Source organism: Salvelinus fontinalis, chromosome 4 (genome assembly GCF_029448725.1).
Source record: "Salvelinus fontinalis isolate EN_2023a chromosome 4, ASM2944872v1, whole genome shotgun sequence".
Taxonomy (NCBI): domain Eukaryota; kingdom Metazoa; phylum Chordata; class Actinopteri; order Salmoniformes; family Salmonidae; genus Salvelinus; species Salvelinus fontinalis.
Genome location: NC_074668.1, coordinates 3,823,728 through 3,844,095, shown reverse-complemented (window position 1 = coordinate 3,844,095; position 20,368 = coordinate 3,823,728). Strand labels below are relative to the sequence as shown.

Below are 20,368 nucleotides of genomic sequence, written 5' to 3'. Positions count from 1 at the left end.
TCACAGATTCATTCACAGATTCATATATTCAGTCATTCACAGATTCATATATTCAGTCATTCACAGATTCATATACTCAGTCATTCACAGATTCATACACAGATTCATATTCTCACTCATATATTGACTGAACAAAAATATAAATCCAGCATGCAACAATTTCTAAGATTTTACAGAGTTACAGTTCATATGAGGAAATCAATTAATTGAAATAGATTCATTAGGTCCTAATCTAAGGATTTCACGTGACTGAGAATACAGATATCCATCTGTTGGTCACAGATACCTTAAAAGAAAAGTAGGGGCGTGGATCAGAAAACCAGTCAGTATCTGGTGTGACCACCATTTGCCTCGTGCAGCGTGACACATTTCCTTCGCATAGAGTTGATCAGGCCTGCAGAATGTTGTCCCACTCCTCTTCATTGGCTGTGTGAAGTTTCTGGATATTGGTGGGAACTGTAACACGCTGTCGTACAGGTCGATCCAGAGCATCCCAAACATGCTCAATGGGTGACATGTCTGGTGAGTGTGCAGGCCATGGAAGAACTGGGACACGCTGTCGTACAGGTTGATCCAGAGCATCCCAAACATGCTCAATGGGTGACATGTCTGGTGAGTGTGCAGGCCATGGAAGAACTGGGACACGCTGTCGTACAGGTTGATCCAGAGCATCCCAAACATGCTCAATGGGTGACATGTCTGGTGAGTGTGCAGGCCATGGAAGAACTGGGACACGCTGTCGTACACATCGATTCCAGAGCATCCCAAACATGCTCAATGGGTGCCATGTCTGGTGAGTGTGCAGGCCATGGAAGAACTGGGACATTTTCAGTTTCCAGGAATTGTGTACAGATCCTTGCGACATGGGGCCGTGCATTATCATGCTGAAACATGAGGTGATGGCGGAGGATGAATGGTACGATAATGGGCCTCAGGATCTCGTCACGGGATCTCTGTCCATTCAAATTGCCATCGATAAAATGCAATTGTGTTTGTTGTCCGTAGCTTATGCCTTCCCATACCATAACCCCAGCACCATCATGGGGCACTCTGTTCACAACGTTGACATCAACAAAGCGCTTGCCCACACTACGCCATACACGCTGGCTGCCATCTGCCCGGTACAGGTGAAACCCGTGATTCATCCGTGAAGAGCACACTTCTCCAGCGAGGCCAGTGGCCATCGAAGGTGAGCATTTACTCACTGAAGTCTGTTATGATGCCGAACTGCAGTCAGGTCAAGTACCTGGTGAGGACGACGAGCACACAGACGAGCTTCCCTGAGACGGTTTCTGACAGTTTGTGCAGAAATTCTTTGGTTGTGCAAACCCACAGTTTCATCAGCTGTCTGGGTGTCTGGTCTCAGAAGATCCCGCAGGTGAAGAAGCCGGGTGTGGAGGTCCTGGGCTGGCGTGGTTACATGTGGTCTGTGGTTGTGAGGCCGGTTGGACGTACTGCCAAATTCTCTATAAAGATTTTGGAGCCGGCTTATGTTAGAGAAATGAACATGAAATTCTCTGGCAACAACTCTGGTAGACATTCCTGAAGTCAGCATGCCAATTGCACGCTCCCTCAAAACTTGAGACATCGGTGGCATTGTGTTGTGTGACAAAAATGCACATTTTAGAGTGGTCTTTTATTGTCCCCAGCACAAGGTGCACCTGTGTAATGATCATGCGGTTTAATCAGCATGCTTGCTGCACCTGCATTGCTTGCTGTTTGGGGTTTTAGGCTGGGTTTCTGTACAGCACTTTGAGATATCAGCTGATGTAAGAAGGGCTATATAAATACATTTGATTTGATATGCCACACCTGTCAGGTAGATGGATTATCGTGGCAAAGGAGAAATTATTTCAGCTCATGAAACATGGGACCAACACTTTACATGTTGCGTTTATATTTTTGTTCAGTAAACATGCACACAGTTGAATACACTAAAAAGCTCACAGCTTTACACGTTACTGCTGCTTGTTGCCTGTCTGTCTGTATGTCTGTATCTGCATGATGAAGTCTGCATGGGCCCTTTCTCCTGAAATGAACCACTCACACACCCCTGTAGGACCACTAGAACCTACTCCTCAACAAGGCTAGAACCCTTCTCTACTCTAGTCTTCCTTGAGCCTCACTAGAACCCTTCTCTGCTCTAAAACCCTCTAGATCCTTAATAGAACCCTTCTGAGTGAATTATCCTAGTTATGCTTCTTAGAACCTGGCACTACCCTTCTTAGAACCTTGAGACTGCACTATTCCCCCTCACTAGAACCCTACGCCCCTCACTAGAACCCTGCTTCTTAGAACCATATCCCCCTAACCAGAACACTGCTTCCTAGAACCCTATCCATCTCACTAGAACATTTTCCCCCTAGAACCCTATCCACCTCACTAGAATCCTGCTTCTTAGAACCCTATCCACCTCGCTAGAACCCTGATTCTTAGAACCCTATCCACCGCACTAGAATCCTGCTTCTTAGAACCCTATCCACCTCACCAGAATCCTGCTTCTTAGAACCCTATCCACCTCAATAGAACTCTTCTTCCTAGAACCCTATCCATCTTACTCAAATCCTGCTTCTTAGACCCCTATCCACCCCATTAGAACCCTGCTTCTTAGAACCCTATTCGCCTCACTAGAACCCTGCTTCTTAGAACCCTATCCACCTTGCTAGAGCCCAGCTTCTTAGAACCCTGTCCACCTCACTAGAACCCTACTTCTTAGAACCATATCCACCTCACTAGAATCCTGCTTCTTAGAACCCTATCCCCCTCACTAGAACCCTACGCCCCTCACTAGAACCCTGCTTCTTATAACCCTATCCACCTCACTAGAACATTTTCCCCTAGAACCCTATCCACCTCACTAGAATCTTGCTTCTTAGAACCCTATCCACCTCACTAGAATCTTGCTTCTTAGAACCTATACACCTACCTAGAACCTGCTTCTTAAAACTCTATCCACCTCACTAGAACCCTGCTTCTTATAACCCAATCATCCTCACTAGAACCCTGCTTCTTAGAACCCGATCCCCCTCACTAGAACCCTACACCCATCACTAGAACCCTGCTTCTTAGAACCCTATCCACCTCACTAGAACACTGCTTCTTATAACCCAATCATCCTCACTAGAACCCTGCTTCTTAGAACCCGATCCACCTCACTAGAACCCTGCTTCGTAAAACCCTATCCACCTCACTAGAACCCTACTTCTTAGAGTCTTATCCACCTCACTAGCACCCTGCTACCTAGAACCCTATCCACCTCACTAGAACACTGCTTCCTAGAACCCTATCCACCTCACAAGAATACTGCTTCCTAGAACCCTATCCACCTCACTAGAATCCTGCTTCTTAGAACCCTATCCACCTCACTAGAACCATACTTCTTAGAACCTTGTCCACCTCACTAGAACACTGCTTCCTAGAACCCTATCCACCTCACAAGAACACTGCTTCCTAGAACCCTATCCACCTCACTAGAATATTGCTTCTTAGAACCATATCCGCTCACTAGAACACTGCTTCCTAGAACCCTATCCACCTTACTCGAATCCTGCTTCTTAGAACCCTATCCACCTCACTAGAATCCTCCTTCTCAGAACCCTATCCACCTCGCTAGAACTCTGCTTCCTAGAACCCTATCCACCTTACTCGAACTCTGCTTCCTAGAACCCTATCCACCTCACTAGAATACTGCTTCTTAGAACCCTATACACCTACTTAGAACCTGCTTCTTAAAACTCTATCCACCTCACTAGAACCCTGCTTCTTATAACCCAATCCTCCTCACTAGAACCCTGCTTCTTAGAACCCTATCCACCTCACTAGAACCCTACTTCTTAGAACCTTATCCACCTCACTAGCACCCTGCTACCTAGAACCCTATCCACCTCACTAGAACACTGCTTCCTAGAACCCTATCCACCTCACTAGAACCCTACTTCTTAGAACCTTATCCACCTCACTAGAACCCTGCTTCTTAGAACCCTATCCACCTCACTAGAACACTGCTTCCTAGAACCCTATCCGCCTCACAAGAACACTGCTTCCTAGAACCCTATCCACCTCACAAGAACACTGCTTCCTAGAACCCTATCTACCTCACTGGAATCTCATCCAGGATTCTCTGTAGTGTGTCTCTTCCTCTTCTAACCCAGCAACAGAAAGCAGCCCAAGCACAATGGAGCTCATGTTAACCTCACTTTGACCCACAGACAGACAGCCAGCAACATGAAGCAGCTCTAGCACAGCAGAGCTCAGACACACACCTAGCAGAGTGGAGCCGAACTGATTTAACCCTTTGTGTTATTCCCTGAAGGAGCAGAGAGCTCAGCAGCCTGAGTGCTCCCATCTCTCCCTGCCTCATTCGCTCCCTCGCAGTGTCTGTCTCCTCTCTCTCTGTCCTCTATATCTCTGTTCTTTCCTTCTCTTTCTCCTCTCTTTCCCCTCTCCTAACCCTTTCCATCTCACTAGAACACTGCTTCTTAGAACCCTATCCACCTCACTAGAACACTGCTTCTTAGAACCCTATCCACCTCAATAGAACACTGCTTCTTAGAACCCTATCCACCTCAATAGAACTCTGCTTCTTAGAACCCTACCCTCTCCTTCCCCTTTCCTTCCCCTCTCCTTACCCTCTCCTTACCCTCTCCTTCCCCTCTCCTCCTCCTCTCCTTCTCCTCTCCTTACCCTCTCTTTCCCCTCTCTTTCCCCTCTCCTTCCCCTTTCCTTCCCCTCTCCTTCTCCTCTCCACCTCCTCTCCTTCCCCTCTCCTTCCCCTCTCCTTCTCAACTCCTTCCCCTCTCCTTCCCCTCTCCTCCTCCTCCTCTCCTTCCCCTCTCCCTCCCCTCTCCTCCTCCTCTCCTTCCCCTCTTCTTCCCCTCTCCGTCCCCTCTCCCTCTCCTCTCCTCCTCCTCTCCTTCCCCTCTCCTTCCCCTCTCCTTCTCAACTCCTTCCCCTCTCCTTCCCCTCTCCTCCTCCTCTCCTCTCCTCTCCTTCCCCTCTCCCCTCTCCCTCCCCTCTCCTTCCCCTCTCCTCCTCCTCTCCTCTCCTTCCCCTCCCCTCTCCCTCCCCTCTCCTTCCCCTCTCCTCCTCCTCTCCTCTCCTTCCCCTCCCCTCTCCCTCCCCTCTCCTTCTTCTCCTCTCCTTCCCCTCTCCTTTCCTGTTCTTACATCCTTCTCTTCCATCAGAGGCCAGCTTTTCTTCTGGGGATAAAGGACCATTTTAGCTGAGGTTCTCGAAGTCTCTAAAGACTCTCCTTCCTCTAGTGGCCATTACCATCAATTTTCCTCATTGTGTGTATTTCAACTTCAAATAATCTGATATTCACTAGTTTTACACTATTTGGAGCCCCCCCCCCACTGTTGGACATACAACCCCTCCTACTGTAGGACATACAACCCTACCCCCCCCCCCCCCCACTGGAGGACATACAACCGCAACCCCCCCCCCATACGACCCACTGTAAGACGTACAACCCTAACACCCCCCCCCTCACTGTAAGACGTACAACCCTAACACCCCCCCCCTCACTGTAAGACGTACAACCCTAACACCCCCCCCCCTCACTGTAAGACGTACAACCCTAACACCCCCCCCCCCCCCTCACTGTAAGACGTACAACCCTAACACCCCCCCCCCCCCCCCCACTGTAAGACGTACAACCCTAACACCCCCCCCCCCCCATACAACCCTAACACCCCCCCCCTCACTGTAGGACATACAACCCTAACACCCCCCCCCCCCCTCACTGTAGGACATACAACCCTAACACCCCCCCCCCCCCCCATACAACCCTAACACCCCCCCCCCCCACTGTAAGACGTACAACCCTAACCCCCCCCCCCCCCCACTGTAAGACGTACAACCCTAACACCCCCCCCCCCCCTCACTGTATGACATACAACCCTAACACCCCCCCCCCCCCCCCATACAGCCCTAACACCCCCCCCCCCCTCACTGTAAGACGTACAACCCTACCCCCTCACTGTAGGACATACAACCCTAACCCCCCTTCACTATAAGACATACAACCCTAACCCCCCCCCCCCCCCCCCCCTCCACTGTAGGACATACAACCCTAACCCCCCCACTGTAGGACATACAACCCTACCCCCCCCCCACTGTAGGACATACAACCCTAACCCCCCCACTGTAGGACATACACCCCTAACCCCCCCCCCCCCCCCTCCACTGTATCACATACAACATACAACCCTAACCCCCCCCCCCCTCCACTGTAGCACATACAACATACAACCCTAACCCCCCCACTGTAGGACATACAACCCTAACCCCCCCCCCCTCCACTGTATCACATACAACATACAACCCTAACCCCCCCCACTGTAGGACATACAACCCTAACCCCCCCCCCCCCCCCTCCACTGTATCACATACAACCCTAACCCCCCCACTGTAGGACATACACCCCCCCACTGTAGGACATACAACCCTAACCCCCCCTCACTGTAGGACATACAACCCCCCCCCCACTGTAGGACATACAACCCTAACCCCCCCCCCCCCCCTCCACTGTAGAACATAACCCCCCCCCCCCCCCCCCCCCCCACTGTAGGACATACAACGGTTAAAGGTTAAAGGTTATATTATGTGTGTGTGTGTGTGTGTGTGTGTGTGTGTGTGTGTGTGTGTGTGTGTGTGTGTGTGTGTGTGTGTGTGTGTGTGTGTGTGTGTGCCTCTTACTTCTATGAAGGCCTGTGTGTGTGATGATGTGAAAAGGGCAGAACGCTGACGGTAAAGGATGTCTCTCTCCCTCCCCATCCTCTTCACAGCGGATTCACTATAGAGCTGGCTTCAGCTCTCACTGTTGTGTTGGCTTCCAATATCGGAATCCCTGTCAGTACCACACACTGCAAGGTACGACTGAGACGGGTGGACGGCCTCCCAGCCACACCTCACCCTCACACGGCATGTTGTGGTGTGTAGGTGTGGTGTGTTTGTGCCCACAGGTGTGCTGTTTGCTGAAAGCCTTAAGGCTGGGCTGCCTCATTCCCCAAAATGCAACACTCCAACTCCTCCTTCACCTGTCTCACTTCTCTCCTCTGTGTTTTTGTACCCCTCCATCTATTGCTCTCTTTCTCTCTGTCCCTCACTCTCTTGCCCTCCTCCTCTCTCTCTCTCTCTCTCTCCCTCTTTCTTTCTCCCTCCCTCTCTCTCCCCCTCTCTCCCTCTCTCTCCCCCTCTCTCCCTCTCTCTCTCTCTCCCTCCCTCTATCTCCCCCCCCCCCCCTCTCTCTCTCTCTCTCTCTCTCTCTCTCTCTCTCTCTCTCTCTCTCTGTCTCTCTCTCTCCCTCCCTCTATCTCCCCCCCCTCTCTCTCTCTCTCTCTCTCTCTCTCTCTCTCTCTCTCTCTCTCTCTCTCTCTCTCTGTCTCTCTGTCTCTCTCTCTCCCCCTCTCTCCCTCTCTCTCTCCCTCCCCCCTCTCCCCCCCTCTCCCTCTCTCTCTCTCTCTCTCTCTCTCTCTCTCTCTCTCTCTGTCTCTCTCTCTCCCTCCCCCTCTCTCCTCCCCCTCTCTCTCTCTATTCCATCTCTTCACAGTGGGTTTTGCGTTGAAGTAATGAGTGCTCTATCAGTGCTTATTGCCTCTAATGTGGGCATCCCAATAAGCTCCACCCACTGCAAGGTATTGGCGTACTGGTTGGTCAGTGAAGCCTCGTAGCTCCTCCCATCAGCTTCACTAGACTGAATCTGAGCCAATCATAACTCTCTGAGTTGCAGCTTTGACCCCTTGTGCACTTTTCCTCCGGTGGTGATTGGTTAAGGTGTTAGCGCTCAGATGAGATGTCTTTAGTTTTACCATCTCACACGATACTTAGCAGACGTAGTGAATATACATATTAATATTTAATAGGTAGCTCACTGGGATTGTGTAAGTAATGACGTGAGGTATTGCAGTGAAGTCTTAGTTCCTGAATGAATGAAATGCACCATTAGTCACTGCACTTCAGTTATCTGTTATTCAGTGGTTGACTCAGTCCGCGTACTTAATTACACCCTATACCCTTTATAGGGCACTACCTTTGACCAGCGCCCACAGGGTCTGGCCAAACTAGTGCACTATATACGGAATAGGGTGCCATGTGGGACCCATTCTCAGTTATGCTGTCCGTTCACGATACAGACACATTGAGGAACGAAAATCATGTCTAGCCGCACCCTCCAGGACTCTGACCCTCTAGGACTCTGACCCTCTAGGACTCTGGCCCTCTTGGACTCTGACCCTCTAGGACTCTGACCCTCTTGGACTCTGACCCTCTTGGACTCTGACCCTCTAGGACTCTGACCCTCTAGGACTCTGACCCTCTAGGACTCTGACCCTCTAGGACTCTGACCCTCTAGTACTCTGACCCTCTAGGACTCTGACTAGTACTCTGACCCTCTAGGACTCTGACTCTCTTGGACTCTGACCCTCTAGGACTCTGACTCTCTTGGACTCTGACCCTCTAGGACTCTGACCCTCTAGGACTCTGACTAGGACTCTGACCCTCTAGGACTCTGACCCTCTAGGACTCTGACCCTCTAGGACTCTGACCCTCTAGGACTCTGACCCTCTAGAACTCTGACCCTCTAGGACTCTGACCCTCTAGGACTCTGACTAGGACTCTGACTAGGACTCTGACCCTCTAGGACTCTGACCCTCTAGGACTCTGACCCTCTAGGACTCTGACCCTCTAGAACTCTGACCCTCTAGGACTCTGACCCTCTAGGACTCTGACCCTCTAGGACTCTGACCCTCTAGGACTCTGACCCTCTAGGACTCTGACTAGGACTCTGACTAGGACTCTGACCCTCTAGGACTCTGACCCTCTAGGACTCTGACCCTCTAGGACTCTGACCCTCTTGGACTCTCTAGGACTCTGACCCTCTTGGACTTTGACCCTCTAGATCTTTGACCCTCTAGGACTCTGACCCTCTAGGACTCTGACCCTCTAGGACTCTGACCCTCTAGGACTCTGAACCTCTAGAACTCTGATCCTCTAGGACTCTGACCCTCTAGGACTCTGGCCCTCTAGGACTCTCTAGGACTCTGACCCTCTTGGACTCTGACCCTCCAGGACTCTGACCCTCTTGGACTCTGACCCTCTGGGACTCTGACTAGGACTCTGACCCTCTTGGACTCTGACCCTCTAGGACTCTGACTAGGACTCTGACCCTCTAGAACTCTGACCCTCTAGTACTCTGACCCTCTAGTACTCTGACCCTCTAGGACTCTGACCCTCTAGGACTCTGACTAGGACTCTGACCCTCTTGGACTCTGACCCTCTAGGACTCTGACCCTCTAGGACTCTGACTCTCTAGGACTCTGACCCTCTAGGACTCTGACTCTCTAGGACTCTGACCCTCTAGGACTCTGACCCTCTTGGACTCTGACCCTCTTGGACTCTGACCCTCTAGGACTCTGACCCTCTTGGACTCTGGCCCTCTAGGACTCTGACCCTCTAGGACTCTGACCCTCTAGGACTCTGACCCTCTAGGACTCTGACTCTCTTGGACTCTGACCCTCTAGGACTCTGACCCTCTTGGACTCTGACCCTCTAGGACTCTGACTCTCTAGGACTCTGACTAGGACTCTGACCCTCTAGGACTCTGACCCTCTAGGACTCTGACTAGGACTCTGACCCTCTAGGACTCTGACTAGGACTCTGACCCTCTTGGACTCTGACCCTCTTGGACTCTGACCCTTTTGGACTCTGACCCTCTAGACCTCTGACCCTCTAGGACTCTGACTAGGACTCTGACCCTCTAGGACTCTGACCCTCTAGGACTCTGACCCTCTAGGACTCTGACCCTCTAGGACTCTGACCCTCTAGGACTCTGACCCTCTAGGACTCTGACCCTCTAGGACTCTGACTAGGACTCTGACCCTCTAGGACTCTGACCCTCTAGGACTCTGACCCTCTAGGACTCTGACCCTCTAGGACTCTGACCCTCTAGGACTCTGACTAGGACTCTGACCCTCTAGGACTCTCTAGGACTCTGACCCTCTTGGACTCTGACCCTCCAGGACTCTGACCCTCTTGGACTCTGACCCTCTGGGACTCTGACTAGGACTCTGACCCTCTTGGACTCTGACCCTCTGGGACTCTGACTAGGACTCTGACCCTCTTGGACTCTGACCCTCTAGGACTCTGACCCTCTAGTACTCTGACCCTCTAGGACTCTGACCCTCTAGGACTCTGACCCTCTTGGACTCTGACCCTCTAGGACTCTGACCCTCTAGGACTCTGACCCTCTAGGACTCTGACCCTCTAGGACTCTGACTCTCTAGGACTCTGACCCTCTAGGACTCTGACCCTCTAGGACTCTGACCCTCTAGGACTCTGACTCTCTAGGACTCTGACCCTCTTGGACTCTGACCCTCTTGGACTCTGACCCTCTAGGACTCTGACCCTCTAGGACTCTGACCCTCTAGGACTCTGACTCTCTTGGACTCTGACCCTCTAGGACTCTGACCCTCTAAGACTCTGACCCTCTAAGACTCTGAACCTCTAGGACTCTGACCCTCTAGGACTCTGACCCTCTAGACCTCTGACCCTCTAGGACTCTGACTAGGACTCTGACCCTCTAGGACTCTGACCCTCTAGGACTCTGACCCTCTAGGACTCTGACCCTCTAAGACTCTGACTAGGACTCTGACCCTCTAGGACTCTGACCCTCTAGGACTCTGACCCTCTAGGACTCTGACCGTCTAGGACTCTGACCCTCTAGGACTCTGACCCTCTAGGACTCTGACTAGGACTCTGACCCTCTAGGACTCTCTTGGACTCTGACCCTCTTGGACTCTGACCCTCTGGGACTCTGACCCTCTTGGACTCTGACTAGGACTCTGGCCCTCTTGGACTCTGACCCTCTTGGACTCTGACTAGGACTCTGGCCCTCTTGGACTCTGACCCTCTTGGACTCTGACCCTCTAGAACTCTGACCCTCTAGAACTCTGACCCTCTAGAACTCTGACCCTCTAGAACTCTGGCCCTCTAGTACTCTGACCCTCTTGGACTCTGACCCTCTAGTACTCTGACCCTCTAGTACTCTGACCCTCTAGGACTCTGACCCTCTTGGACTCTGACCCTCTAGGACTCTGACCCTCTAGGACTCTGGCCCTCTAGTACTCTGACCCTCTAGGACTCTGACCCTCTAGGACTCTGACTCTCTAGGACTCTGACCCTCTAGGACTCTGACCCTCTAGGACTCTGACCCTCTAGGACTCTGACTCTCTAGGACTCTGACCCTCTTGGACTCTGACCCTCTAGGACTCTGACCCTCTTGGACTCTGGCCCTCTAGGACTCTGACCCTCTAGGACTCTGACTCTCTTGGACTCTGACCATCTAGGACTCTGACCCTCTAAGACTCTGAACCTCTAGGACTCTGACCCTCTTGGACTCTGACCCTCTTGGACTCTGACCCTCTTGGACTCTGACCCTCTAGGACTCTGACTAGGACTCTGACCCTCTAGGACTCTGACTAGGACTCTGACCCTCTAGGACTCTGACCCTCTAGGACTCTGACTAGGACTCTGACCCTCTAGGACTCTGACTAGGACTCTGACCCTCTTGGACTCTGACCCTCTTGGACTCTGACCCTCTTGGACTCTGACTAGGACTCTGACCCTCTTGGACTCTGACCCTCTTGGACTCTGACCCTCTTGGACTCTGACCCTCTAGGACTCTGACTCTCTAGGACTCTGACCCTCTAGGACTCTGACCCTCTAGGACTCTGACCCTCTTGGACTCTGACCCTCTAGGACTCTGACTAGGACTCTGACCCTCTTGGACTCTGACCCTCTTGGACTCTGACCCTCTTGGACTCTGACCCTCTAGGACTCTGACTCTCTAGGACTCTGACCCTCTAGGACTCTGACCCTCTAGGACTCTGACCCTCTAGGACTCTGACTAGGACTCTGACCCTCTTGGACTCTGACTAGGACTCTGACCCTCTAGGACTCTGACCCTCTAGGACTCTGACTAGGACTCTGACCCTCTAGGACTCTGACCCTCTAGGACTCTGACCCTCTAGGACTCTGACTCTCTAGACCACAGGTGTCAAACTCATTCCACGGGGGGGCCGAGTGTCTGCGGGTTTTCGCTCCTCCCTTGTACTTGATTGATGAATTAACATCACTAATTAGTTAGGAACTCCCCACACCTGGTTGTCTAGGGCTTTATTGAAAGGAAAAACCAAAAACCTGCAGACACTAGGCCCTCCGTGGAATGAGTTTGACACCCCTGTTCTAGACCTCTGACCCTCTAGAACTCTGACTCAACTGCTTCATTCAACATTTCAGCAGAAAGCTTGGTCAGGGTTCTCCTTTAGGTACATTCAAGCTTTTATTTAACATTTTAAAGTTGAACTTTATTTGCGTTGTATTAAATACATTCAACATCTGCTGGGGGAAAATGCACAAGAAACAAAACTGACTTTTTAATCGATTTCAAAATGGCTTAATTTCCTAAAATCAACCTGACCTGATGCAAACCATTTCTCTTGATTTCTCACCTCCTCCTCTTCCTCCATTCCCTTGGTAGCAGTAGGACTATCCTTTTAACATGCTAATAGCTAGCTATGTCTGCTGTATGATTTCTGATTCATGTGTCCTTATTGTCCCTGCAATGTGGTGATTGGTTGATTTATTAATTTGTTGTGTGATGTGTCAATGGGGCTTAACTGAGATCAGGGTTGTATTCATTAGGGCATGCCGTAACAAAACATTTTTTGTTTTTTTTTGTAACGGAAGATGAAATTTAGTCTGTTGTTATCCGTTTGGTGCCTAATGAACAGGACCCTGGTGGAACACCTCAAGTCGACTGTAGAGTGTTTGGGTACAGGGTTTAGGGGTCCATTCAGGTTGAACCCAGTTTATTAACCAGAAATTCCCTACTCCGTTCAATAAGCTAATATATAACCTGAGTGGACCCCCTCAACCCGGGTTGGTGTGTGAAAACTAGTGATGATGATGATGATGATGATGATGAGCTCCGTTCAGTCGGCATCAAACAAGGGGCGCGTTCCAGGCTGACTACATTGCAGTCGTCTGTCATAGATCACAACACCTAGATAGGTGTTTTAACATATCAGGTAACCCACATTGTATGATAGAGTAATCTGATGATTTATTTAACATATCAGGTAACCCACATCGTATGATATAGTAATCTGATGATTTATTTAACATATCAGGTAACCCACATCGTATGATATAGTAATCTGATGATTTATTTAACATATCAGGTAATCCACATCGTATGATATAGTAATCTGATGATTTATTTAACATATCAGGTAACCCACATGGTATGATATAGTAATCTGATGATTTATTTAACATATCAGGTAACCCACATCGTAATCTGATGCCTGACTGCACAGTTCATGACATCGCACGCAGCCATTGGTTGAAGTGCTCAACGCGACTGCAATGTAATGTGTCTGGAACGTGTCCATACTCACGACGTTAAGTTGGCTAACTTTCATCTTGGTTTCTCCGGCCACACTGGCAGCGTTTACACAGGTAGCTTAATTCTGATATTCTTTTCACTAATTGGATTTTTGACCAATCAGATCAGCTCTTTGCCAATACTTAGGCAACAGATCAGAATTGGGCCGCCTGTGTAAACGCAGCCAAAGATAATTTATCTGTGTCAGAGTGGTCTGGAAACATTGGCAGTCCATCCTGACCCAGCGCAAATTTAGATGATGCTATCTTCATCACAGGGGTGCTAGCTCGGGTTACACTGGCCGTAGAAGAGCAGAGGGAGGGCTGGAGGGAGGGCTGGAGGGAGGGCTGGAGGGAGGGCGGGAGGGAGGGCGGGAGGGAGGGGGAGAGAGAGGGGGAGAGAGAGAGGGGGAGAGAGAGGGGGGAGAGAGAGAGAGAGCTATTGTTAGCTTGATCTATTAAATATATGATGAAGACAAAGTGAGTAGATATGTGTTCTTGTGGAAGCCTGAATTTAGCAGATGTATACACTGAAGGAAACATTCACACATACATTGACATTTATTGATTTGGGTGAATTCCATTTTTTGGAGGGGTGAAATATAAAACCAAACTGCAAATTTCAGACTTCAACTAACTGATTTGAAGAAACCTACTAATAGAAGTGTTCAAATCAGCTGGTACTACTAACCTAGAAGCTTTACAGTCTGTGGTCTGTCAACCAACCAACCCTAGTCCTGCTTGGGCTCACAGCAGGCTTTTGTTCTATCCCTGCACTAACCCACCTGACTCTCAGGTCAGGTCTTGAGCAGTAACTTGTTGCAACGTCTGCTTAGCCTTCTCCAGGACCAGGTTTGGTGTACCACGACTACTAGTTGAACTGATATGAAATGATTGGTTCCGGGTTTGTTTTTTTTTTCTCCTCTGTGCGTTGCCTTGACGACCAGGTGGGCTCGGTGGTAGCGGTTGGCTGGATCCGCTCCAAGAAGGCGGTTGATTGGCGGTTGTTCCGTAATATCTTCCTGGCGTGGTTCGTCACGGTACCGGTGGCGGGGCTGTTCAGCGCCGCGGTCATGGCCCTGTTCGTCTACGGCATCCTCCCTTACGTCTGAGGAACAGAGGAGAGGGGGAGGCCTCAAGGAGATGGAGTGTGGGGGGGGGGGATAAAAGTGAGGGATAAAGAACGAGGAGATGAAGAGTGGGCCTCGATGTTAAGAATGGGGCTAAGGGGAGAGGAGAGAGATGGAGGGGTGGAATGGTTAATTACACTGTGTCTGGAGAAGAGGATTAGATCACATGCTGCCTGGGTTCTAGTCCCGAAGAGGGTTAGATCACATTCTGCCTGGGTTCTAGTCCTGAAGAGGGTTAGATCACATTCTGCCTGGGTTCTAGTCCTGAAGAGGGTTAGATTACATGCTGCCTGAGTTCTAGTCCCGAAGAGGGTTAGATTACATGCTGCCTGGGTTCTAGTCCCGAAGAGGGTTAGATCACATGCTGCCTGGGTTCTAGTCCCGAGGCTCGTTGACTTCCTTCTATTGAGTTTTATTTTTATTATTTTTGCATTAAAAAAACAATGGTGTTTAACTAACATGTTAAATCTTACAAAGCAACCTGCTGTACAGACATACATATCACAGACGTACATATCACAGACGTACAATGCCTTCAGAAAGTATTCTTACCCCTTGATTTATTCCACATGTTGTTTTACAGTTTGCTATTTTATTGAAAATAAAATACAGAATTGTCTCTTTTTATTTAAGTATTCACACCCCTAAGTCAATACTTTGTAGAAGCACCTCTGGGTGAGTCTCTAAGAGCTGGATTGATCATTGCTAGACAACCATTTTCAGGTCTTGCTATAGATTTTCAAGTAGATTTAAGTCTAAACTGTCACTCAGGAACATTCACTGTCTTCTTGGTAAGCAACTCTACTGTATATTTGGACTTTTGTTTTAGGTTATTGTCCTGCTGAAACGTGAATTCATCTCCCAGTGTCTGGTGGAAAGCAGATAGAACCAGGTTTTCCTCTAGGACCTTGCCTGTGTTTAGCTCCATTCTGTTTCTTTTTTATCCTGAAAAACTCCCCAGTCCTTAACGATTACAAGCATACCCATAACATGATGCAGCCACCACAATGCTTGAAAATATGGAGATTGGTACTCAGTAATGTGTTGTATTGGATTTGCCCCAAACATTACACTTTGTATTCAGAACAAAAAGTGTAATGTTTTGCCACATTTTCTGTAGTGTTACTTTAGTGTCTTGATGCAAACTGGATGCATGTTTTGGAATATGTTTATTCTGTACAGGCTTCCTTCTTTTCACTCTGTCATTTAGGTTATTATTGTGGAGTAACTATAATGTTGTTGATCCATTCTCAGTTTTCTCCTATCACAGCCATTAAACTCTGTAACTGTTTTAAAGTCACCATTGGCCTCATGGTGAAATCCCTGAGCGGTTTCCTTCCTCTCTGGCAACTGAGTTAGGAAGAAGGAAGCCTGTATATTTGTAGGGAATGGGTGTATTGATACACCAGTAGTGTAATTAATAACTTCACCATGATCGAAGGGATACCCAATGTCTGTTTTTTATATTTTTACCCATCTACCAATAGGTGTCCTTCTTTGCAAAGCATTGGAAAACCTCCTTGGTCTCTGTGGTTGAATCTGTAAAAAAATGATGGGGTATTGTGGTGTCATGATGGGGTATTGTGATGTCATGATGGGGTATTGTGATGTCATGAAGGGGGTATTGTGGTGTCATGATGGGGTATTGTGATGTCATGATGGGGTATTGTGATGTCATGATGGGGTATTGTGTTTAGGCCAGTGACAAAAAAAATCTCAATTGAATCCATTTTTAAATTCAGGCTGTAACAAAACAAAATGTGGAAAAAGTCAACAGGTGTGAATACTTTAAAGGCATTGTACATATATCACAGACGTATATTACAGACATATATATTACAGATTGACATATTATAGACATACATATTACAGATTGACATATCATAGATTTACATATTAAGCCCTTTTCGCACGGGACTGGTATTACTATAGAACGTCGGTTATGTAATTATTACCCCAGCATGTCAGGGACGATTCGGACAGGATTAGTTTTACAAAATATATATTTTTCACTCGTTCACAATGTACCGTTATGACGGAAGCCCTGGAGACTCTTCTAGGAGTGAAGATATTTCAAATGTCCAATATTGACTTAATGGCCTTTAGTTTGGAGAACATTATAATCCATATCAATAAAAACCATGAACTGTAACCAACGTAGAGGTTTAATGACGGATTTGACAGTTTTCTCAATTCTTTTGACAATATCGGTCAATTGTGAATGAGGTAAACATAATAGTACAGGGGCAGTTTGGTAAAACTAATCCGGTCCGAAACGTCCACTGGAAAAAACGGACCTGCTGGGGTGATACTTACATAACCGACGTTCTATAGTAATACCAGTCCCGTGTGAATAGGGCTATACTGTACGTTAAGACACTGTAGTGTTTAACACAGTGATATAAATATGAAAAAAGACAAACGCAGTCCTCACTAGTAGACATTGACACACACACACACACACACACAGAGATACACACACACACACACACACACACACACACACACACACACACAGCCACAGAGATACACACACACACACAGAGACACACACACACAGCCACAGAGATACACACACACACACAGAGACACACACACACAGCCACAGAGATACACACACACACACACAGAGACACACACACAGAGACACAGAGATAGACACACAAACACACGCACACTGAACATAACAGAATCATTTGCACAACATCAATGCGAACTGCCTAAAGTTGTATATGAATATATATTTCATTGCGTTAATAGTTGATGCCTGTGCCAGGAGGCAGCGGCATAGTCGGTTTAGTAGCTATACTTAATGCCCAAAAGAAATGTTTTACATATTGTATTATTTGAGTGTGATTTTGTTGTACTGCAGCTTTGCTTTAAAACAGAAGATGTCTGATCAGCCAACCCCCCCCCCCCCCCCCCCCCCCCGCCCCCGCCCCCGCCCCTTCATAGTCACCTATGACCCTTTGTAGTGACCATTTCATAGTTACCGCCCTAACATGCTAGCTAGATAGCCTAGAAGGATAGGTTGGAACACACAGGGTCTTGTTGCCGCGGCAACCTTCAAATCCTCCCAGGGTGGTGGGACTGCTTTCATTTTTTTATTTTTTATGTTACCATAGAAACCAGTTACCAGAAGAGGATGTCTAAATTTGAACTGCGTTCCTGTACATTTTAAAGATGAAATACCCTATTTTAAAGATGAAATACCCTATTTTAAAGATGAAATACCCTATTTTAATGTTTTTATAAATGTCATTTGTACTGTGAACACTATCCTCGTGGGAGGTATGATGTCATGTGTGAGTCACCCTGGACCTAGAACCTGAGTCACCCTGGACCTAGAACCTGAGGCATAGAACGCACACCAGTTATTCTGTCTGAACTACGTTTTTAATCGACTATTTGAAATTTAAATTGAGTACATGGGCTTTTTCTAATTTCAGAATAATATTTATTTTTACCAAAGATGCGAAGGAAACCTTTTTTATCAGCTCCAGTATTCTGAACCGTCACTTAAAATAAATCAATTTGACTATTTGCAGCAATTGAATCATAATCGAACAGTTTCCTTTCTCTGGGAAACTGCACATTATTTTGTGTTGCAAGTATAGTATAAGAGGTGTGTGTGTTGGTTGGGATAGCTTAACAGGGTGAGTTACACCAAAGTCCCCCCCCCCCCTCACCGGGTGAATGTTTTGTTTTTTGCCCCTAGCACTGAACAGCTGATTCAAATAATCACCGCTTGATGATAAGTTGGTTAATTGAATCCGCTGTGTAGTGTTAGGGGCAAAAACCAAAGGACTGAGTTTGGGAAACACTGACTTACACCATGCCAAATTAAACTCTGATACTTGCTGCCATGGCAACATTACAATATATCACGCTGATGTCTGCGTAGCATCAGCCAAGATACTGAAACCGACCAACACACACACACACCGCCTTTATAAGCCCCCTATTCCAGCAAACCCCCAGTATTCAGATGTCACACACACACACACACACACACACACACACACACACACACACACACACACACACACACACACACACACAGAGTGGAGGCTCCCTAAACTAATTCTCATCTCTCCCTCCACCTCATATGTACCCGGTCAGGGTGACTCTGTGGGTGTTTCTCAAAATGCATACTAGCATGTTCCGAGCCCTGGAGGGTCGGAGTCCAAATCAAAGTATGTGAAACGGAGGACAGAGGGCACTTCTCTGATGCCTACTCCCATTTGCACATATTCTGAAGCGTTCATCGATGAAAACTTCAACGGAAAATATCCAAGAAAATATGACGCAACTTTTCTTGAAATCGATGGCGGACATTATTTGAGCTAAAGCGAAAGAAAATAACACTCGACTTCCGAATTAAATGCTGCCTATTCAAATGGCATATGTTGCCTGACTACAATATTTTACCTTAATAAATCAGTAAATACATGCTGTATTAATCTCGGGCGTGTTTACCTGCCTAGATCGCAAGTCCATAATAAGTAAATAGGGCTAAACAGGCTAGCTACTAGTACTGCTAGCTAGCCAGATAGCCACAAAGAATTGACATCTCCGACCCTCCACAGTTTTAGGTCATGTTTGCCTGTTAAACTATCTGTTTAGCTACATTATTACGATTCACATATGTAGCTGAAAGTTATGAACTAAAATGTTTGCTTTGTGTCTATCTTGTTTTGTCTATTGTTGCCATTGTACTGGCTGGAGGAAGGGTCAGTGAATGGGGAGGTGCAGCGTGAGGTAATACAGTAGGGGGAGTGGGAGTGCTTCTGAAACTGAATGTTTTTTTACATTCTCATTTTACATTTACATTTTAGTCATTTACGACTTACAGTAGAGTGCATACATTTTATTACAATTTACATACTGAGACAAGGATATCCCTACCGGCCAAACCCTCCCTAACCCGGACGACGCTATGCCAATTGTGCGTCGCCCCCACGGACCTCCCGGTTGCGGCCGGCTGCGACAGAGCCTGGGCGCGAACCCAGAGACTCTGGTGGCGCAGCTAGCACTGCGATGCAGTGCCCTAGACCCGGGTGGCGCAGTGGTCTCCACACTTTGTCCTCACAAGAACGTACTCAAGAGAACGTGGTCGGAGAATGCACTCTGAGCATGAGAGTGGAGCACGGTAGTATATGCATATCGAGAAACACCCTGTCTGTTCGTTCCAGGTTTCCCTGTTGTCTGTTCATTCCAGTGAAGTGACAAGTGTTGGAAGTGGATCAACAGTATAGTAGTCAATCACACCGTCCCCCAAGCACCTCTGTCAACAGTATCGTAGTCAATCACACCGTCCCCCAAGCACCTCTGTCAACAGTATAGTAGTCAATCACACCGTCCCCCAAGCACCTCTGTCAACAGTATCGTAGTCAATCACACCGTCCCCCAAGCACCTCTGTCAACAGTATAGTAGTCAATCACACCTTCCCCCAAGCACCTCTGTCAACAGTATCGTAGTCAATCACACCGTCCCCCAAGCACCTCTGTCAACAGTATAGTAGTCAATCACACCGTCCCCCAAGCACCTCTGTCAACAGTATAGTAGTCAATCACACCTTCCCCCAAGCACCTCTGTCAACAGTATAGTAGTCCCCACTAATATCAGGAGTGACATTAGGGAGGGGTGATAGGTCTGATATTAAGGAGGGGTGATAGGTCTGATATTAAGGAGGGGTGATAGGTCTGATATCAGGAGTGACATTAAGGAGGGGTGATAGGTCTGATATTAAGGGGGGGGTGATAGGTCTGATATCAGGAGTGATATTAAG

General features: G+C 48.2%; 1 protein-coding gene across 5 annotated transcripts in view; it reads left to right on the top strand.

Moving 5' to 3' along the window:
* The window catches only part of LOC129853002 (sodium-dependent phosphate transporter 2-like), a 129,221-nt gene extending 113,345 nt beyond the window's left edge, over nucleotides 1-15,876 (top strand). For 4 of the 5 annotated variants that reach the window (XM_055918616.1, XM_055918614.1, XM_055918617.1 and 1 more), the window contains 2 exons: nucleotides 6,789-6,873; nucleotides 14,394-15,876. In XM_055918616.1, the coding sequence (XP_055774591.1) occupies nucleotides 6,789-6,873; nucleotides 14,394-14,558 (250 nt within the window). In that variant the 3' untranslated portion in view covers nucleotides 14,559-15,876. Of the gene's footprint in view, nucleotides 1-6,788; nucleotides 6,874-7,552; nucleotides 7,638-14,393 lie in introns of all 5 variants that reach the window. The other variant, XM_055918615.1, reaches the window with a different exon arrangement.
* The last annotated feature ends 4,492 nt before the right edge of the window (nucleotides 15,877-20,368 follow it).